Genomic DNA, 19,670 nt, shown 5'->3' on the forward strand with positions numbered 1-19,670 from the left:
TCCAGAACACAAAATCACCAAATGAGAAGCAGATGCCCACATGCATGCTCACACATGCACAGACACACAATATAATCCCATAAAAGTCAAGACATTGCACAACTCTGAAGCCTGCCCAGTTGTAACATGTGTGTACAATTAAAACGTAAAGGGGAAATACTACTTCCCCTGGGAGTTACCTGCTCACAATACACAAACATTCTCCTGCATTTAAAGGAAATCCCTCTCAAAACACTACCATATGTACATTGTTGCCTACATTTGCAACGTGGAGTTCATACAGCAGAAGCTTCCAAAGACCCAAAAGGAGATCAGCAAAATAGATAGTTTTGACTAGTAGTACTGACAAAAACAGACCAGGGGCCAGTTGCATAAACTACTTTTTTTAGACTGTGTCTTAAGAACTAGTCTAAACAACTAGCAGTTGTCAAAGGGGAAATCCAAATCTATTTTATGAAACTGACCAGTTTTATGAATTATGACCAGTCTTAATGAAAAACTACATGACTAACTGGTAAGACTAGTCTAAGCAGTTTATGCATTATATTTTTTAGACTTTTTGCCACTTTATTGGATATATATATATTATATAAAAAACTATGCAAGAAGTTTAATGCAAGAAAATGAGATGTGGACATGTTTTCTTGCATTATGTTAGAAAGTTTTACCTTAAAAAAGTGAGTACTAACCATAAGGATTAGGAATATGGTGTAGATGATGGAAAATTGTACTTAAAAGCAGTCCTCTCTTCATTTAAAAAAAACTAACCAAAAAAAACAAACACTGACCTTGTTACACTTTTTTCGTAATTTGAATACTAAGGGAACTTGTTAAATATGGACATTTTTCTTACACAAATGCATCGCTTCGCTTCAGAAAGCCTTTATTAACCCCCAGGAGCTGCGTGGAGTACATTTATGATGGATGGATGGACTTTTTTGAGCTTCATACTCGTTGGCCCCATTTACTACTATTATAAAGCTTAGATGCGTCAGGATATTTATTAATATAACTCCAATTGTGTTCATCAGAAAGAAGAAATTCATATACACCTAGGATGGCTTGAGGGTGAGTAAAGCTTGGGATAATTTTCATTTTAAAGTGAACTAATCCTTTAAGAACTTTCTTGAAGTCTTTGTCTCATTTTAAATAAACATCCTCCATCAATTGTACGATAGAAAAAGGCTCTTTAAACTCCAAGTCCTTCAAGTATGATTGCCCTTGCAAATACTGCAGTGTTTCTTTGGATAATCTAGTCTGCAAAATTACAATTTTGTAATTTTCTTCCTGTAGCTCAATAAACAGAGCATGGTGCTAGCAATGCCAAGGTCATGGGTTCAATTCCCAGAGAAAGCAAGAACTGATCAAATGGGCGCCTTGAATGTAATGTAAGTCACTTTCGATAAAATCATCTGCCAAATGTATAAATGTAAAATATAAATGATGTCCCCAGAGGAGCATTGCTTACCTGTAGGTGCATTAGTGATCCCATCCTGTCCGTCTTTTGAAAGGTGTGAATTTGCTTTAAACACATTAATGTCTCTTGTATGTGTGAGAACTGTATTGTTCAGTTGACGGACGCAAGTCCACAAGCCGTTAACGTGTTTGTTCAGTCCCTCTTTAATTCGTTTGAGACTGTCGGACATTGGCTCAAACCGACCGCAAACGCCTTCAATGCTAGCCACCCGTCCATCAAGACCATTAAGCGAGCCATTCATTGTCCTCACTTGCTCTTGGCTTTCCCCAAAATCAGCTTCCAAATTTTCCACCCGTTTCAGTATAATTTCCTGCAGTTGCTGTGTATGTTTCTCCAAGACATCTAGGCGCTGATCATGACCTAAGACTGTGGTCAGCAGCTGTGAAGTGCTGTTTTCATGTTGAACAGCATTAATTTTCTCTTCCAAGGCTATGCTTTGATCTTCCTCTTCCTTAAGTCTTTCCCTTCTTAGTTTCTCCTCAAGATTGAGGCAATGTACCTCTGCACTCTTTTCTGCAAGACTAACCCTTGCCTCGAGAATACGCCCTTGTGCATCAATCTGAGCAAGGGTGGCATTCTGTTGCCTAATGGCATCTTTCAGTATCTGCTGGGTGTCCTTGAGCTTCTGGACCTCATGACTGTCCAACCCCGGGGCTTTTCCAGTGGGAAGTTGGAGACGCAAGTCTTGGATCTCTTTGCGGAGTTCAGCCTCTTTAGAGTCAAGGAGCTCGGCCAAACTCAAGTAAGAGGTTTCTTGTTCCTCACACTGCTCCTGAACAGACAGCACTTTATAGTCACATGCATTCTTCATGTCTGCTAATTTGATGTCTATTCCTTGAAGAAGCTCCTCACGAAGGGCAGAAAGCTTCTCATCGATGTATGTCTGACATGGACACTCATTGATTGCAGCAGTTGAGGAGGGTTGAAGTGGTCCAGTATTGGTCGATTCTGTTAGTCGATGCATCTGTCCATCGATGTTCTGGATCCTATTCTGCAGATCTTGGATGCTATTAGTATTGGAACTGATCATGTTAGAGAGCTGGGTAATGTGGTTTTGCAGTTCATCAGCACCTGATGATAAACGGAGGTCTGATGGGAACACAATGGTCTCAATTCCACCTGCCTTGACATCCTGTGGCTGTTGCAAATTCCCCAACGTGTTTAGAATGAATTTGGTAACATCTTCCTGTATATCTAACCGTAAGTTTGCATTGGCTGAAGTCATGGCTTGCATGTCGAGTACTGTTTGAGAAAGACGCTCCACTTCTTCTTCTAATACTTGAACTCGGCGACTCTCATGTTGGCGATCTCCATAATCTCCCAGTTGAATGTTGTGATCCCCTTTCTGCCTGGGTTGAGACCATGGATGTGTCTCGGAGAACACTTCTGGTCCTAGAACCAAAATTACATGTACTTATCAGGTGTGGGAATCGCCCAAGGCCCCATGATATGATATCACAATACTTAAGCCATGATAAGATGATATTGCGATAACATGTGCAAATTATTACCTTTTTTTTGGGAACTAGGGAAAATCATTGGCCCAATTTTCAAAGTTATCAAGACAATTCCATTAAGTTCCATTCAGTTATTATTTTTTTAATCCATTAGCACAGAAATTTCAGTTTAAATGACACACAGTATGATGATGTAATGATCAACATTAGGTCAACAGAACTCATCAAAATAATGTTTAAAACTTAAGGTTTAATTAAATCTATAAAAGAAATTTTAACTTGTAACCATGGATTTATTGAAGTTGTGGTAATAGGTCACCTCAATTACTTTTTATGAGTGTACTAATATAGTAATATTGCTCATTTCAATTTGTCCAAATCCAAAAAACATGTACCCAGTATACTCTGTTGTTGACTGTTGGTGGAAGGGGCATCTGGACGTGGTTCCTCAACAACATTGGGTTTCTGTGGGGTAACTTTCACCTCTGTACAGTCATGACCTTGGTAGCCTGGGCAACACCTCCATTCCAGTTCAGTCACTTGTTTGTAGCCTATTTTGTACATGGGTCTCAGGTGAGTATGATACCTAGAAAGACAGTTATGAATTATGATGTCAAAGGCAGATATGAACAAACATCAAGATTCAGTTTGAACTATTAACTAAAGTATGCACTTCACAGGTACCTGTAATACAATACACTGTTTTGGCCTCAGATTCCAAGCCACTTTCCTGTAACTACAGTAACACCAAAAGATACACAGATACACATTTTGATACCAACTGGGCACATTTATCACATTTAGGGACACTAGTCCTAACCTAAAGTTATGCCATAGATTGACATGTAAGAGTGTCCAGGTTGAGAAAAGAATCTAGTTAAATGTGTCAATTTCAATAAAAAATTACTTTTTGTATTCTCCTTGTGAAAAAGAAGTGTACTTAAAGGTGCAATATGTAATATTTTCTAGAGGTCGCTAGAGGCCTATTCAAAACAAAGACGTAGCTTGATGACGCCAAGTTTGAGTGCGGAATCTTGGGACATGTGGTCTTCACCTCACAGCCAGTGGAAAACAATTGGGATAGGACTAGGACTCGGGAAGAAACCATGTTAATGGATGCGATTATTAATGTTACTGTAGTATGAAGCAGAGCAGGACCGAGTGTTGTGGGAGCTGAACGAGGCCGCTGGAGCGATTGCGCAACACACACTTCACGAGCAGCAGAACTTTTATTATGCCACAGTCGCCGGCGCTGCTTCCGTTTTTCCGGTCAAGCGAATGAGGTAACACAGCTCTGTTTATTATATTAGATACATTTGAGTGTGTTAAAAATGATGTTATAACGTTACTTTGTGTGTTCGCTCGGCAGCTGCTGTGAGACACTTGTTACACACTGCAGTAAGATAGATCGATTTTAGGGTATCATATTAAATGCTGGATGGCTTGTGTTGATAAATGGCATGCAATTAATTTTAAAACGTATTGTATGATGGAGAAAATTCTGTATTACTGTTCCTAAAAATAAAGCTGCACCTGATTATGCTATGTTAGCTACTTCACAAAATAGTGTTTTTCTCTGAGGCATGGTAAAGCATGGTACTCGCAAAAAATCAAGAAAATTAGATTTAAACAAAAAGACTAAACATGTTGAGCTTTATAACAACAATTAGTTTTCTGTCTACGAATATATCAAAACAGCTGTTCCCTTGTCTATTAAAACATGTAAATATTAAAGCGTATTTGGTGTTTCCATGGTTTCTACAAAATAAAACCGGAAACCGAGGGTAACGCGGGTATGACGCAATTGACAGGCGACTCCTCACACATCCCGGAGCCTTGGTTAAAATTGCAATTTTCTCACGATTTACAAATAGTTGTAAACATTTGGGATATTATAAGTACTCAAGTGAACAAAATATATAACACTGGTCTGGAGGTTTTAGGATATTTTACTGCAAAATTCTTACATATTGCACCTTTAATTGTATTGAATGTGTTCTTGTGTACTTCAAATCTTAAAAGTAGGCCTATATTTTTAAAAATGTACTTGGGGACATATCATAAAAATCTTTTTCCGTGTTTAAGTGCTATAATCGGGTCCCCGGTGCATCTACCAAACCAGAAAACGTGAAAAAGGACAACCCAGTAACTTTGTTTTGGTAAGCCTCTCTCTGCAAGCATGTGAAAAATCGAGCCGTTCAGATTTTGCTCCCCTTGTGACGTAGGAAGGGGATCTTAATATAATATTACCGCCCCCCTGAATCTGTATGTTTCCACCCACGGCGCCGCCATTGTTTTCGCAAGCGACAATGGTGTACCAGTAACACTGGTCCTGGAGGGCAGCTGTCCTGCAGTTTAGCTACAATCCTGATCAAACTCGCACTTGAATGTCTTTAGGATTATTAAAGCTACATGAAGGAAGGCGAGATGGGCACTCAAGAATGAGCTTGTGATATGTCTCAGCTATGTACACATTATAACTGCTCTGTTAACAGCTATTATAGTAAACATATGAGTCTCCATGAACTCCTGGCATCTAAACCACTAAGGATGCAGTGGTGTAATTTTATTTATGAAGGCAATGTGTCCAGATAAATTCGAATGTTATCAAACATCCACAAAATACATGCTATACCTACGTGATCTGATATGCTAACAGTTTGTAATGACCCATTTTGAGTTATATTTGCTGTGCGAGCTTCTCCTGTATTATTATGCTTCAGTGTATAGACCTTATGCGCCAGAGAAACAAGCGCGCCGCCATCTTTATAAAATTGTCTTTGAACTTCCGTTTTGCGGTAGCTCTGTACATTTCTATGGCATTGCTGTCAAAGAATAATTAGCTGGTTAAGTAGATTTACTTGTTGTAGAGTTAATGAAAGTTATCATGAGCATTGTAATGTTTAAAGCAGATGTCTTAACAAATGTCAGCAGACCGGGAAGATTTTAAAATGAGCAGTTCATTCATAAATGTAAGATCGCTGTGGAAATACAAACCGGAAGTCAAAAGACAACGAGTGCAATGCTGAAAAGGGGTGGGGCTACATAAGGTCTATTGGAATTGTGAGCTTGTGGGCAGGGAGCACAAGCTTATTTGCATTTAAAGGGACACACTAAATCAGCACATTTTTTCTCCCACTCAAAAATAGGCAGTTAAAACATGGTATAATAAAAAGTCCATGGGGTATTTTGAGCTGAAATTTCACAGACACATTCTGGGGACACCTGAGACTTATATTACATCTTGTAAAGAGAGGCATAATAGGTCACCTTTAATGAAATAAAAGGCCACTTAAATGTACTTTAAGACAATACACTTTCATGACTGTTAACAACACACTTTTAAATAGTCAAATTAAAAAGTTTACTTTAAAGTACATTTTAAATCATTATGTTTTAGCAAACATTTGTCAAGCTTTAAAGAAGTACACTTATTTTGATGTTGACTAACATACTAAATCACAAATATCTGATTATAATTTTAACTGTAGAGTTATTCAATATTAAATTTAAAGTTAATATTTTAAATGTACTACCATACCACTTTCAATAAAAATTACATATTACATATATTTTTGTTTACCATAAATGCTTGTCAGTACATTTGGCAATACACTTTAATACTACAATAGAAGTAATTATGAAAGTGCATATAAGGATGTACTTTTGCAATTAACATGCAATTAAGTGTCTGAAACATTGAAAACATTACATTCAGTTCACACTTAAAGGGTTAGTTCACCCAAAAATGAAAATTCTGTCATTAATCACTCACCCTCATGTCGTTCCACACCCGTAAGACCTTCGTTCATCTTCGGAGCACAAATTAAGATATTTTTGACAAAATCTGATGGCTCAGTAAGGCCTGCATTGCCAGCAAGATAATTAACACTTCCAGATGCCCAGAAAGCTACTAAAGACATATTTAAAACAGTTCATATGACTACAGTGGTTCAACCTTAATGTTATGAAGAGATGAGAATACTTTTTGCGCGCCAAAAAAACATCATAAAGACTTTATTCAACAATATCTAGTGATGGGCGATTTCAAAACTGCTTCATGAAGCTTCGAAGCTTTACGAATCTTTTGTTTCGAATCAGTGGTTTGGAGCATGAAAGTCACGTGATTTCAGTAAATGAGGCTTTGTTACGTCATAAGTGTTTCAAAATTTCAATGGTTCACCACTTGGGGGCGTGACTTTGGCAGTTTGATACACGCTCCGAACCACTTATTAGAAAAAAGATTCGTAAAGCTTCGAAGCTTCATGAAGAGGTGTTTTGAAATATAGCCCATCACTGGATATTGTTGAATAAAGTCGTTATTTTGGGGTTTTTTTGGCGCACAAAAAGTATTCTCATCGCTTCATAACATTAAGGTTGAACCACTGTAGTCATATGAACTGTTTTAAATAAGTCTTTAGTACCTTTCTGGGCATCTGAAAGTGTTAATTGTCTTGCTGGCAATAGAGGCCTCACTGAGCCATCAGATTTCATCAAAAATATCTTAATTTGTGTTCTGAAGATGAACGAAGGTCTTACGGGTGTGGAACAACATGAGGGTGAGTACTTATTGACAGAAATTTTCATTTTTGGGTGAACTAACCCAAGTATTTTGTTTTAAAGTATATTATTTATTTCCATAATAAGTACTATCTTTAAGTGTGCTAAGTTGTGCTTCTTCACAAGGGTCATATTGGTTTCTTATTGTTTTGGAACACCTTTATACAATTTTCAAGAAATGTTTCAATTTAATGACTCATGTCATGTGGTGTAATGATCAAGTAATGATAATTTGTTATTGAATACATGCGAGTGTACATATTTTAATAATTTTTTCAAACGTTTTTATATAGATTTTTCAACAAAATGACATTTAACCTGAAATAAATTTGCCTTAGTTCATAAAAATGTAAAATGATCAGAACTAAACCCCGGTTTCACAGGGTTTTGCCTAGAAAAAGTCTTAAGCCTAGTCCCAGACTAAAATGCATGTTTGAGCTGTTTTAACTGAAATCAACTTGCACTGCCACTGACATATCTTAAAATATTAAACAAAGTATGTTTCAGAGGGAGCAAAGTGACAACATATGTCTGTTGAGATTTAAAAAATCTTACTAATTCGCTTGGTCTAACCATTCTGGCATTCCTTTTTTTTCATGAGCCATGCAAACATAAACAACAAAGTGCAGAATTACGCACATCACTTATTATGATTTACTCCAACAGTGACACACATCTGGAGTGCAGCTTTAAAAGCAAGATGTGCATGAACATGCGGGACATTCTAATTGCACCATTTCTTAAAGGTTCTCCGGAAACTTTACACAAGCTAAAACTGTTTAGTGCGGCCCCTGGCACTTCAGCGGTCATAAATAATTTGGATACTGATAAAACCATAATGACCTGCCAATCAGTGGGTCCAATATAACTGCATTGCTTGTTCGACTAGGAGCAATTCCACTTCAATCCATTCTGATCTCATCTAATCTGATCTCTGGTCACTTCCACCAATAAAAGTGTCTATGCAAACCCCCCGCCCACTGCACGCTCTCCAGAGACACTTACATCACCCGTTGTGTGCAGTCAGGATGATGAGGCGGACAGGGCAGGAGCTGCGGCTCCATGACATTTTCGTTTCCCGCCAGCACAGCGCATGTCACGTTCTTATGCACTACAAATGCACACCAGTTTCTGCAAAAGAGTGAAGTACAATACAAACTAATTTATACTGTACACCCAAGAAAATATCCAGCTAACAGGGAACATTCTCAGAACTTTCTGGCAAAAGGTTCTCTCAAAATTATGAACACTAATAACATTTGTTCAATTACCTGGTTTTTGAAAGGGATAGTTCACCCAAAAATTTAAATTCTGTCATCATTTACTCACCCTCAAGTTGTTCGAAACCTGTATGAGTTTTTTTTTTTTTTTTTTTAGGTTAAAACATTAATATTTTTAACAGGTTAAAATATTAATGTTGCGCTAGTCATTTGTCCTGCATTAGTTATTAATTAGTTTCGCATTAATTACGAAACTGTATAGCCTATAGTCTCTTTCATGCTATTAGTAGTTTGTTAATAGTGTTGGGAGTAATTAATTAAGTTGGCTTGAAAAAGCCAACCACCAAACTTGGGTCAGACCTTCAGTCTGTTCTGACTCGGGTTGCTATATCTTTTCAAACTGATCCGACTTATGGTTTTCCTAAAAATGACGATTAAAGGAATAGTTCACCCAAAAATGAAAATTCTGTCATCATTTACTCACCCTCAGGTTGTTCCAAACCTGTATAAATTTCTTTCTTTTGTTGAACACAAAGGAAGATATTTTAAAGAATGTGGGAAACTGAACAGTTTTGGGGCACCATTGACTTCCATAGTATTTTTTTTTCCTACTATGGAAGTCAATGGTGCCCCAAAGCGGCCTGGTTACAAACATTCTTCAAAATATCTTCCTTAGCGTTCAGCAGAACAAAGAAATGTATACAGGTTTGGAACAACTTCAGGGTGAGTAAATGATGACAGAATTTTCATTTTGGGGTGAACTATCCCTTTAATTATCATAAAAATCCCATAAACTTACATTAAGGGGGTCAAAACTTTTGTAAACTAAATCTTAAAGTGTATTTCAGCTGTCTATCACTATAGCATATACGTTTAACAACTATCTATATATACTATTTATATTTCTAATCTGTCTGTCTGTCTGTCTGTCTATCTATCTCGATCATCTTACAACAACTTTCAAACATTCAAACTTAAAGCTTTTAAAACTACTTCAAACTTTCTGGCTAGGCTTTTTCAAGCCAACTTAGTTTGTCTACAAACTTTACTCATCTAGTTACTAAGTAATCTAATTACTTTTCCCTTGAAAGAGTAAAGTAAGGAATTACTCGTTTTTTTCTGTAATTTAATTAAAATGACCTCTGATAAAATTGCATTAAATACTGTATAGATACATCAATTCTATATAAAACAATAGTGGATTTAACATCAAAATATAAAGTTTTTAATGTAACCTCCTCCATTTACACACTTTGGTCGGTTCAAGAATAATTTATGCAATTGTATATTGTTTATTTGAAAGAATTAAAGAGCAGTTTCATGTCTATCCTTGTATTGTTCAAGGTTGCTGTGGGAGAAAGTAATTGGTAATAAGTAATTCAATACTTTTTTAGAGAGTATTTAGTACAGTAATCTAATTACACTGTTAAAGATATAATTAGTATCTAGTGATAATTACTTTTTTTTGAGTAACTTACCCAACACTGCCCGTTAAACCGAGAATCTTATTAGTTAATAGAATGGTAACTGTTTCTCATTTGTTCCTGCATTGATTGATTAATGACGGAACATGTTTTTGTATAGCGCATCATTTTGTGTCGCTTTCCTCAGCAGAACCATCAAATATAGCATAAATATCCCAACCAAGGTGTCAGTTGCATGACTAGATCCTGTTTTGAAGTTTAATCACATGTATATTTATTCTCAAACACATTTCATCTGAGATAATTGAAATCCCGGGTTTTTCCTAATGCAAGCTGCTATGCTCGACAACAGAAGGCTACTTACTTGTTTCGTTGTCTCGAAACAGAGCTGGAATAAGGACTGCCCTGGAACAGACTATACCTCGACGGGGTCCCATGAGCCAAAGGAAAGGTAATAAGACTAATAATAACCCCTGCACAGAAGTGCACGTAACATCCAAGGACGCACTTCATTTCAAATCACCCAACCAGAGTCAGCATCCACCTTATTCAAGTATTTAAAATAAGTTCAACTAAAAACGTTTTTAAAGTTTCTTGACAGAATGATGGCAGTGAAATGTGACAATGTTGCAAGTTCGCTCGAGCTCCCGCCCCGCAGAGCGCGCGCAGCTTTCCACTGGATGCTACAGAGCGGTATCAGGTTCCCAACTTTATTAGCGTTCTCCCAATAAAATTTGCATGTCAAACTGATTAGACGCTGCTTTATACGTGGTTATGCCATTTCTTTAAAACCTATTTCAAAAAAATCTAGCGCTGAATTAGCTGTGCGCAAGGTTTAAAAAAAGTTCAACAAGGTGATTTGGGTTGCTGACATGATACGCAGATATACTCCATCTACAAATTATATACATACATTATACATTAATTGAAATACTGTAAAAAGTAACTAAGTTAATTTGACACCACATGACTTTAATATTTAAGTGGCAATAAACAGGCTCTGTAGGTTACTCCACCTTTTGGTGTGAATCAAGTGTGTTTATGTAGGCTATAACACTCTTTAAAAGGTACAACATATAGACAGCTATTGTAATACATTATAATATGCATTACAAAAAGAATACAGAGGTTGAGCTTTCCTGTGAAGCAAGTTACCTGATTTCAGCAAATCAAAACGGTTATTTTAGATTTTGGCATAGCACTCTGAACTGCGAACATTACTTTTTTTTTCTTTACAAAAGTTTTTTTTTTTTAACATGAGGGGAAAAAAAATGAAGAAAAAAAAAAAATGTATATATACGTGCTGCATCCAAAATCACATATTGTAGGTACAACGTGTGGTTTGAAATTTACTTCACAACTGTTCAAAAAGATTCTAAATAATGTGAATATGTGTGGTATGAATGAAATTCTGACCTACTACATCCGCCATGTTGTCATTATCATGTGACCTACAGTGTCAGTTGCGTTGCTTCACTTCCAATCACAAATCCACTCCCGTGGCCTCATGGGATAGTAAAGTGTCCATCGATTGCACAATTTACAAATTTTACTAGAAGTAGTAGGTCATCTGCATACTTTTTGCCTACTGTTTTTATGAGTACTGTGAATTCAGACATACTACTTGGCTCACATACTGTTCTTCGCATTATATATATATAATATATATATATATATATATATATATATATATAGTACAGAAGTAAGGCATATTCAGACGCAGCATCAATCCACTTTTTACTTGTACTGAAAAAGGTGGTTGCTAAGAAGTGACTAAATGGGACTAAAGAGGTTGTCGGGACATTAAACATCATGCTGAAGAAGTAAACTCATCTAGTTCACTTTCACAGCCTCATTGTGTTCATGATATAATTCTAACTCAAACTTCCAGGGAAAATGTTTTTTTTTTTTTTTTAAAGACAAAGAGTTGTCGGAAGCTTGATGGTGGTGATGTTGAAGTCATGCGACCGCTGTGTAGTTCGTTTATATCCTACATTTAGCTTCTTTGAGAATCATAAACTTTTGTTGATCAAAGAGACAATAGAAAAAGCCACAGAAGCCAACAGAAAAATCCTATTGGGTTTTTGTCAAGGGAACATGGGTGATGCTAACTTCCCAGTTGGCCTACAAAAATGTCATCATTGCAGCACTCTATAGGCATAAATGGAGTATGCGTTGAAATGCTAGAGTGTACGCTGTATTCGTGTGTGTGTGTGTGTGTGTGTGTGTGTGTGTGTGTGTGTGTGCGTGCAAAAACGATCAGGAAAACAAATCCCATCTAAATGGCTTTAGTGAAAGTGCGATCTCTGGAAGGTTTGTTGAATAAAAAAAAAGGATGACAGGACATGATGTTACTGTAAAAAAACTCTTTTTTTTTTCCTCAAAGAAAGATACAAAATATATTAGCCTTTTTTTGCTTTCTGCTTAAATCAAGCAATTTAAAACAATGTGTAAACAGTGAAAAGTAAAAAAAAAAAAGATTTGCAAAGATCAAAACTTGAAACGATCTTTGAATAATCTCAAAAAGCATTGCCTCAGCTGTCAGTTCACATTGCATCATGAATCTGCAAAAAACAACAACAACAACTATTAACTTCAGTGAAAAAGCAACAGGCAAGACAGAAAAGAACTATTACACCTATTTCACACAATTCAATTGCAGTATATATGCGGTGCAGAAGCAGCAAGCAGCCATTGTGCTTTCACACAAGATGCATTTGCAGTGTGTAACTGATCTGCAGCTTTTATCAACAAAAAACTAACAAAATAAAATCGTTTCATGACACAAAAAAATTATTTATTAAGAACAATAAACATTCCAACTGAGTCATGCATAGATGGTTGAACTATGTAACACAAAAGTATAAGAACTCACTTTATATTAAGTGTCTTTACTATGTACTGACATTTAAATTAATCATTTGATGTACAAACATTTTTGCATTGGACTTATTTAAATACCTGCATGTAATTACATCTGTAATTCATTTCTGTAGTTACATCTATAATTACACTGTTGACCCCTAACTTCTAACCCAACTTTGAACCTAACCATACCACCAAACTAGTCCCTAACTTTAAAGGCCGTGATATACTTACAAGCGAAATTGAATGAACAACCTATTGTGACTTTTTCCTCACAAAATCGACAAGAATATTTTTGGTGCGCCAAAAAAAACAAAATAACGACACTGCTTCAGGAAGCTTCGGAGCGTTATGAATCAGCGTGTCAAATCAGCGGTTCGGAGCGCCAAAGTCACGTGATTTCAGCAGTTTGGCGGTTTGACACGCGATCCGAATCATGATTCGATACGCTGATTCATATCGCTCCGAAGCTTCCTGAAACAGTGTTTTGAAATCGGCCATCACTAAATAAGTCATTATTTTGTTTTTTTTTGGCACACCAAAAATATTCTCGTCGCTTTATAATATTAATATTGAACCACTGTACTCACATGAACTGATTTAAATATGTTTTTAGTACCTTTATGGATCTTGAGAGAGGAAATGTCATTGCTCCCTATGTAGGCCTCACGGAGCCATCGGATTCCAACAAAAATATCTCAATTTGTGTTCCGAAGATCAACGAAGGTCTTACGGGTGTGGAACGGCATGAGGGTGAGTAATAAATGACATTATTTTCATTTTTGGGTGAACTAACCCTTTAAGATAAAAGAAAAACTTTAGCCCTACAGAATAACTTTAAACTACTAACCTATTTACAACAAAGGAAAAAAAAAAACTATTATAAAATTACTTGACAAATTAACATTGTGTTTTAGAACCATGTAAAACTATGGTAACTGGTGGTACACAGGAGAGGAATCTTGTTCTGATCCATGCTGATGGTAGGATATAGTTAGAGGAGGTGTTATTGATGGTGAGGTTGATGGGTCTGGACTTCATGGCAGGAGGTGATGGGGTGGAATGCCTAAAATCCTGTTGTTTATGGGGGCTGGGTACGTGTGGCTTGATGTGGTTGATTTTCATCCTCTAACTCCAGATATGAAAGGTAGCTGAGGATATAAATTTGTGCCCAGTTCTGGTTCCTAGGATTAAGCCTGTTAACTTTAGGCACTAAAATGAGGGCAAAATAGTACGTCGTCATTGTCCTGTCATGGTACATGTGATGGATCTGCGGTTGTGTGCTGGGTTATAATAGATGTTGTTCTGCTAGACTTGGTTATATGACTCTCCTCCTTTTCTGTCTCTGTAAACCTTCAGTCATTAGTGCCTGCACTCTGGGATGTTTGACAGGGGTATCTGCTATTTGTGCTGATAATGGAGGAATGGAGGTGCCCAGAAGTGGTGTGGGGGAAGAAGAGAAGATATTTGACCTTCTGGTGTTGGTGTTGCAGGCCTCTGTATAGCAGTAAGGGGACTGTATGGTCTACATAGTTAGTATAATTCTGGTTCCACATCCTCCCGAGTCATATTCATGTTCACTGGTTTATCAGTATATATAGGCGATCCACACTCCAATCCAGAAGGGGGCATACATGGTAATACAACAATGTTTGCTAACCGCTACAACAGGAAAAAGAGCAGAAGAACAGCGCATACGCGAATGACTTGAGCACATGAAAACAAAGTCAACAAGGCAGTGTGCATGTGTCGAATGAATCTTTCTGCACTCATGGACAAAGGAGAATACTTTGAAAGGCTCGCACACTCAACTGTGCATGAAACGTAGCGAAACGCGGGAAATTAAAGTATAGGAGAGTTGGGCTTAAGCTTTGAATGTTTACATATATTTTAACTGGAGCAAATTGTGACACTCCTAATAAACAAGTTTTATTTTTCATTATTCTATTTATTTTGTACTTTTATAACACAAGATGCTTTTCAGTTTTGTAGCTGATTGTGACCAAATACCTTTTGTTTTTTATCAGCCCTGCAAAAAAAAAAAAAAAAAAGACCTATGTAAGAGTGCATTCTGTTTACTGCTTAGTGCTTAATGCACTAGGAAGCTGTACTGTACCAACTAGGGGACTAAATGCCGCTAGGTGGAACAAACTGTGATTTGCACTACTGTCTGTTTAACATAAATGAAAAGAAACCTCGCATTGTGAATTTGTTCCTTTGTCCAGTAACACTTTAGTTTAGGGTCTAATTCTCACTATGATCTAGTTACTTATTAGCATGCATATTACTAGGATATTGGCTGTTTATTAGTACTTTAGCAGATATTATTATTATTATTTAGCACTGTTTATTAGCAGATATTAATGCCTTCTTCTGCATGACCATATTCTATATCCCATAATCCTACCCATACCTAAACTTAACTACCTTACTAACTATTAATAAGCAGTAATTAGGGGTTTATTGAGGCAAAAGTCATGGTTAATAGTTAGTTAATAGTGAGAATTGGACCCTAAACTAAAGTGACCCACAAAGGAGATGAAATTTTTGATCAAGATGGATGTTGAGTGTACCTTTGGCATTTTACACTCCAGATGGAGAGTACTGTTGAGCTCTGAATGCTGTCTCTGTGGTCACTGAAGTATGCATCCTATAATCACAATTACCTCCTAAATCCTTCTGAGAACCAAAGGTGGCTGGATGAGATGGAAAAGAGAGAGAAAGTGCTACCACATGTGAGAAATTTTGGTGGAAACGGGATTGCAAAGAAGCCTATGATGTGCGTGAGATGCTTTGCACATTTTTCAGCGAATGTCAAGGCAAGACCACATGGTCTAAAAGGCCCAGGTATACTTCATTTTCAATTCAATTCAATTTATTGTCATTGAGCCAAAGTACGAAGACAAAGCCAATGAATTTTCTACGCCTTTTCAAAGTATACTTATTAGGCCGTGAGCGCGGAAAGATGCGTTTGTCACTGGTGGACTTTGTTTTCATGCACTTAAGTCATAATGTAGTTCTCCAACCACCAGCCAGTTGCGTGAATGCCGGAGATGCTTCCCCGCATGTATTGTAGTTCAAAAAAAGAGGAAAAAAACAATTTCATACAGATGCCACGGATCAACTGCTGCACACTGAAAATGCATCTTATGTGAATGCACAATGAGCGTGCTTCTTCTGCACCACATAGCGCTGCAAACACATCATGTGTGAAACAGGAGTTACAGAGCAAACACTTCAGATGGCTATTGATTTACCGAGTTTGCAACTTTTGCGACGGTTCCGTTTAGGAGGGACTGAGGGCACAGTCGTTTCAGGCTCAAGGCTCCGCTTCACTCTTGCAGCATACGACATTTTTTCAGGAGTTCTGGCTGCAAACACACATACACACATTTCAGTCTACATTTGTCAGCATTCACTAATCATAGCAATGATTGAGTGTGTAGAAGGTTAGGAAATTTACTATCATTCCTATACCCATTTGAAGGAATATGTATTGCCAATGAGAAGGCACAAAACATTTTTTTTTTTTGCAAAAATGCAAATGCGAATACATTGTAGCTTAAGAACAGTTTAACTAACTTTAACTTGCCTAGAAAAACTGTATTCAAACTGCATGACAGTTGACCTAAATTAGAAACTGACAGGATTCACAAAAATCTTAAGAAAGAAGCTAAGATATTTCTAAAGATAAATTCTAAATTGTTTGTAAGAATTGTGTTAAGAAGTTATTCTCGGTTTTTTAATCTACTCTATAGCCCATAATGACAAAACAAAAAAAGCAGATTTGTGATAACTTTATGCCAATCATCAAAAGTCTGGTTTCACATTCAGAAAAGTATTCAGATCCCTTCATGTGTTACACATTTTGAGCCTTATGCTAAAATACAACATAGTAAAATGCAAAAAAAGGAAGGCATCTGAATACTTTCTGAATGCACTGTATTTTGAGCCAAAGTCTGAAAGCATTTTCTAAACAACAAAAGGAGAAATCCATCCAGCCAAGTTAATCACTGTGACCTTGGGCAATAAACCCCAAGTTTTGCAAAGTCAGACTTTTCCTTAAATCTGAATTAAATGATATAATATAATAATAGATTGTTGTAATAACACTCTAGTTGCTTCTCAATACTGAAGTATACACTACTGCATAACAAGCATGCTGTGCATGACAAATACAAATCTAAAATAACAAAAACACATACCGAGGGTTTTCTCAAGTTCTTCTAAGTCTTCTCTTTGCTGGTTAAGCTCTTGTCGTTTCTGTTTCATCTGAGGACTCTGCAGCTTCTCCAAATGACTTTTATACTCAGACAGAACATCTGAGGCCTTCTTCATTGCAACACAGTACTGCTGCAGTAACACTGTACATGCACATTCAAATATGTGAGACAGAGATTACATACAGTTTCCATCTATCAATATGAGGAGACACATCTCTCACATAAGCATTTTTTATGGCAAGACACCACAGGTAAATAAGGCATTATAATTTTCTGAAATGTTATATTTAAATATGTAAATGGTGCATTATCTAATTAAATATGCAGTAATTTGTATACATTTCCAGAACAGAAATCTGAACACTGAATAAAGCCAGCTTCAACATTCTTTTCATTCTGTTTACATATCAACGTTAAAGGTTTTCACAGAGGGGATTTTGGATATCTCTTTTTATCAAACCATATATCAGAAAATACAGCCAGAAAAAAAAAAATTATAGATAAAAAAAAATAAAAAAATAACGTTTAGCTAGTTTCAGTCTCAGTCGAATATTATTTGGCAGAATTATTCGTTATTCGTTGTGAAGCCATTATCCGTGCCTTTCCAAATAAGGTATTCGGCTTCAGGCACACCCCTAATTGTTATGTTTATTATTGCTACTCTAGTCCCTTTATTTATTATTTATTTTGACTACGTTTACGCGTGTTTTATCATTTATACACTACTCTTTTTGCTTTATAGTTGTTTCTATAGTTTATTTGAATCATGTCACAGTATATTGAAGATGTTCTGTTAAATTACTGTATTTCTATTTCCCTCAGGAAGTCACATTGTTAACACTGATAAACATGTCAAAATAAATAAATAAACGCATGCAAGTGCTACTGAAGTGGATATTTCTGGTTCAGTGCAGCAGAAAAAAAAAATCTCATTGACTTTGAAAACAGCCTTTAAAGATATGTATTGTAATGTATTTTGGATGTTTTCTTCCCACTAGTCTGAAATAAGATGTTATGGAAGCAAAAAAGCCCAAAATCTCAGAACTGACCAGTTTGCCTGTAGTGTCCAGCCTTAAGTACCATAAGAGTAATCTATGCATTCTAACATTATTCTGAAGCCATTCAATAACCATCAACTTCTTTAGCATAACTTCTTTTAATACTTTATTTTACAGAGCCCTTGTTACACATGCTACATGTAATTACTGTAATAATAACTATAAATTATGCATAATTACATGCAATTAGCCCTAAACCAAACCCTAATCCTAACTCTACAGTTACAATTAACTACAAGTACATGTAGTTAATTATTAATACTCAGAACATAAATGTATAATTACACTAATATGGACACCTTGAAGGGTTAGTTCGCCCAAAAATGACATTTCTGTCATTAATTACTCACCCTCATGTCGTTCCAAACCCCCAAGACCTTCGTTCATCTTTGGAACACAAAATAATTCAGAATACAAAGTGAACACAGTTCAGCGCTTCTGTGTTCTAAGTCAGAATGCCGACTCAGTATTGGCCGATGTTGTTCACGAGAGCAGCGCGGTGCATGTGTGTGATGCTGACGCTGGAGCCGGCCAATAACGAGTTGGCGTTCTGATGTAGAACACGGAAGCTCTGCACTGCGTTCACTGTGTCAATTGCATAGGAGACTGACAGGGAAGAGGAAAAATCATTAAATCAAGTTGTTAATTTTGTTTTGTTTTTGCGCACAAAAAGTATTCTCGTCGCTTCATAACATTAAGGTTGAACCACTGTAGTCACATTGACTATTTTAACGATGTCTTTACTACTTCTCTGGACCTTGAATGTGGTAATTTCGTTGCCTTCTATGGGAGACAAAAAAATCCTCGGTTTTCATCAAAAATATCTTAATTTGTGTTCCGAAGATGAATGAAGGTCTTGCAGGTTTGGAATGACATGAGGGTGAGTACTTAATGACAGAAATTTCATTCAGTTACTTTTAAAATGAGAAAGACGGTAAATACAGTATAAATTGTCTATCTTCCACTGCACCGAGAGAGAATGTATGTTTGTTACCTATCTGATGGCATGTATGGTGGTACTCTTTGGGTAATGGTGCTCCAAACACTTGTCCTCGAAGTTTTTCAATGGACGGCACTTTGTTCTGCATACCACCAAACTTCCCGTTGCTGCGTATCCGCTCTCCTTGACGTGTTAGGAGCGTGGGGCACTGCATTTTATTCTGAACCACCTACCAAATATTTACATTAATACATGTTGCGAATATTTGAAGATTCTTCAAAGCAAACACACACTCAGTCTCTTACCCCCCGACGATAGTCATTAGCAGAATCCAAGTCATCAATAAGTATGGTGTCTCCAAGAAGGGTTGCAAAAACTGAAAAGAGACAGACCACATCAATAACTTCACTATTTGATTTGCCTTGTTTGCCCTGATCATACTCAAG

General features: G+C 36.7%; 2 protein-coding genes across 3 annotated transcripts in view; both read right to left on the reverse strand.

Moving 5' to 3' along the window:
* emilin2b (elastin microfibril interfacer 2b) overlaps positions 1-12,339 on the reverse strand; it is a 28,675-nt gene extending 16,336 nt beyond the window's left edge. Inside the window, exons 1-4 of the mRNA XM_051899214.1 lie at positions 10,503-12,339; positions 8,500-8,625; positions 3,330-3,520; positions 1,469-2,869 (exon numbers count right to left, since the gene is read on the reverse strand). Of these exons, the coding sequence (XP_051755174.1) occupies positions 1,469-2,869; positions 3,330-3,520; positions 8,500-8,625; positions 10,503-10,651 (1,867 nt within the window). The 5' untranslated portion in view covers positions 10,652-12,339. The remainder of the gene's footprint in view (positions 1-1,468; positions 2,870-3,329; positions 3,521-8,499; positions 8,626-10,502) is intronic.
* A 150-nt stretch (positions 12,340-12,489) lies between these two features.
* Positions 12,490-19,670, reverse strand: part of smchd1 (structural maintenance of chromosomes flexible hinge domain containing 1) — a 76,689-nt gene continuing 69,508 nt past the window's right edge. Inside the window, exons 46-50 of one of the 2 annotated variants that reach the window (XM_051899212.1) lie at positions 19,530-19,600; positions 19,279-19,453; positions 17,209-17,367; positions 16,261-16,374; positions 12,490-12,702 (exon numbers count right to left, since the gene is read on the reverse strand). In XM_051899212.1, coding sequence (XP_051755172.1) covers positions 12,695-12,702; positions 16,261-16,374; positions 17,209-17,367; positions 19,279-19,453; positions 19,530-19,600 — 527 coding nt within the window. In that variant the 3' untranslated portion in view covers positions 12,490-12,694. Of the gene's footprint in view, positions 12,703-16,260; positions 16,375-17,208; positions 17,368-19,278; positions 19,454-19,529; positions 19,601-19,670 lie in introns of those variants that run through there. The other variant, XR_007930829.1, reaches the window with a different exon arrangement.

The sequence above is a fragment of the Ctenopharyngodon idella genome, chromosome 7, assembly GCF_019924925.1.
Source record: "Ctenopharyngodon idella isolate HZGC_01 chromosome 7, HZGC01, whole genome shotgun sequence".
Classification (NCBI taxonomy): Eukaryota; Metazoa; Chordata; class Actinopteri; order Cypriniformes; family Xenocyprididae; genus Ctenopharyngodon; species Ctenopharyngodon idella.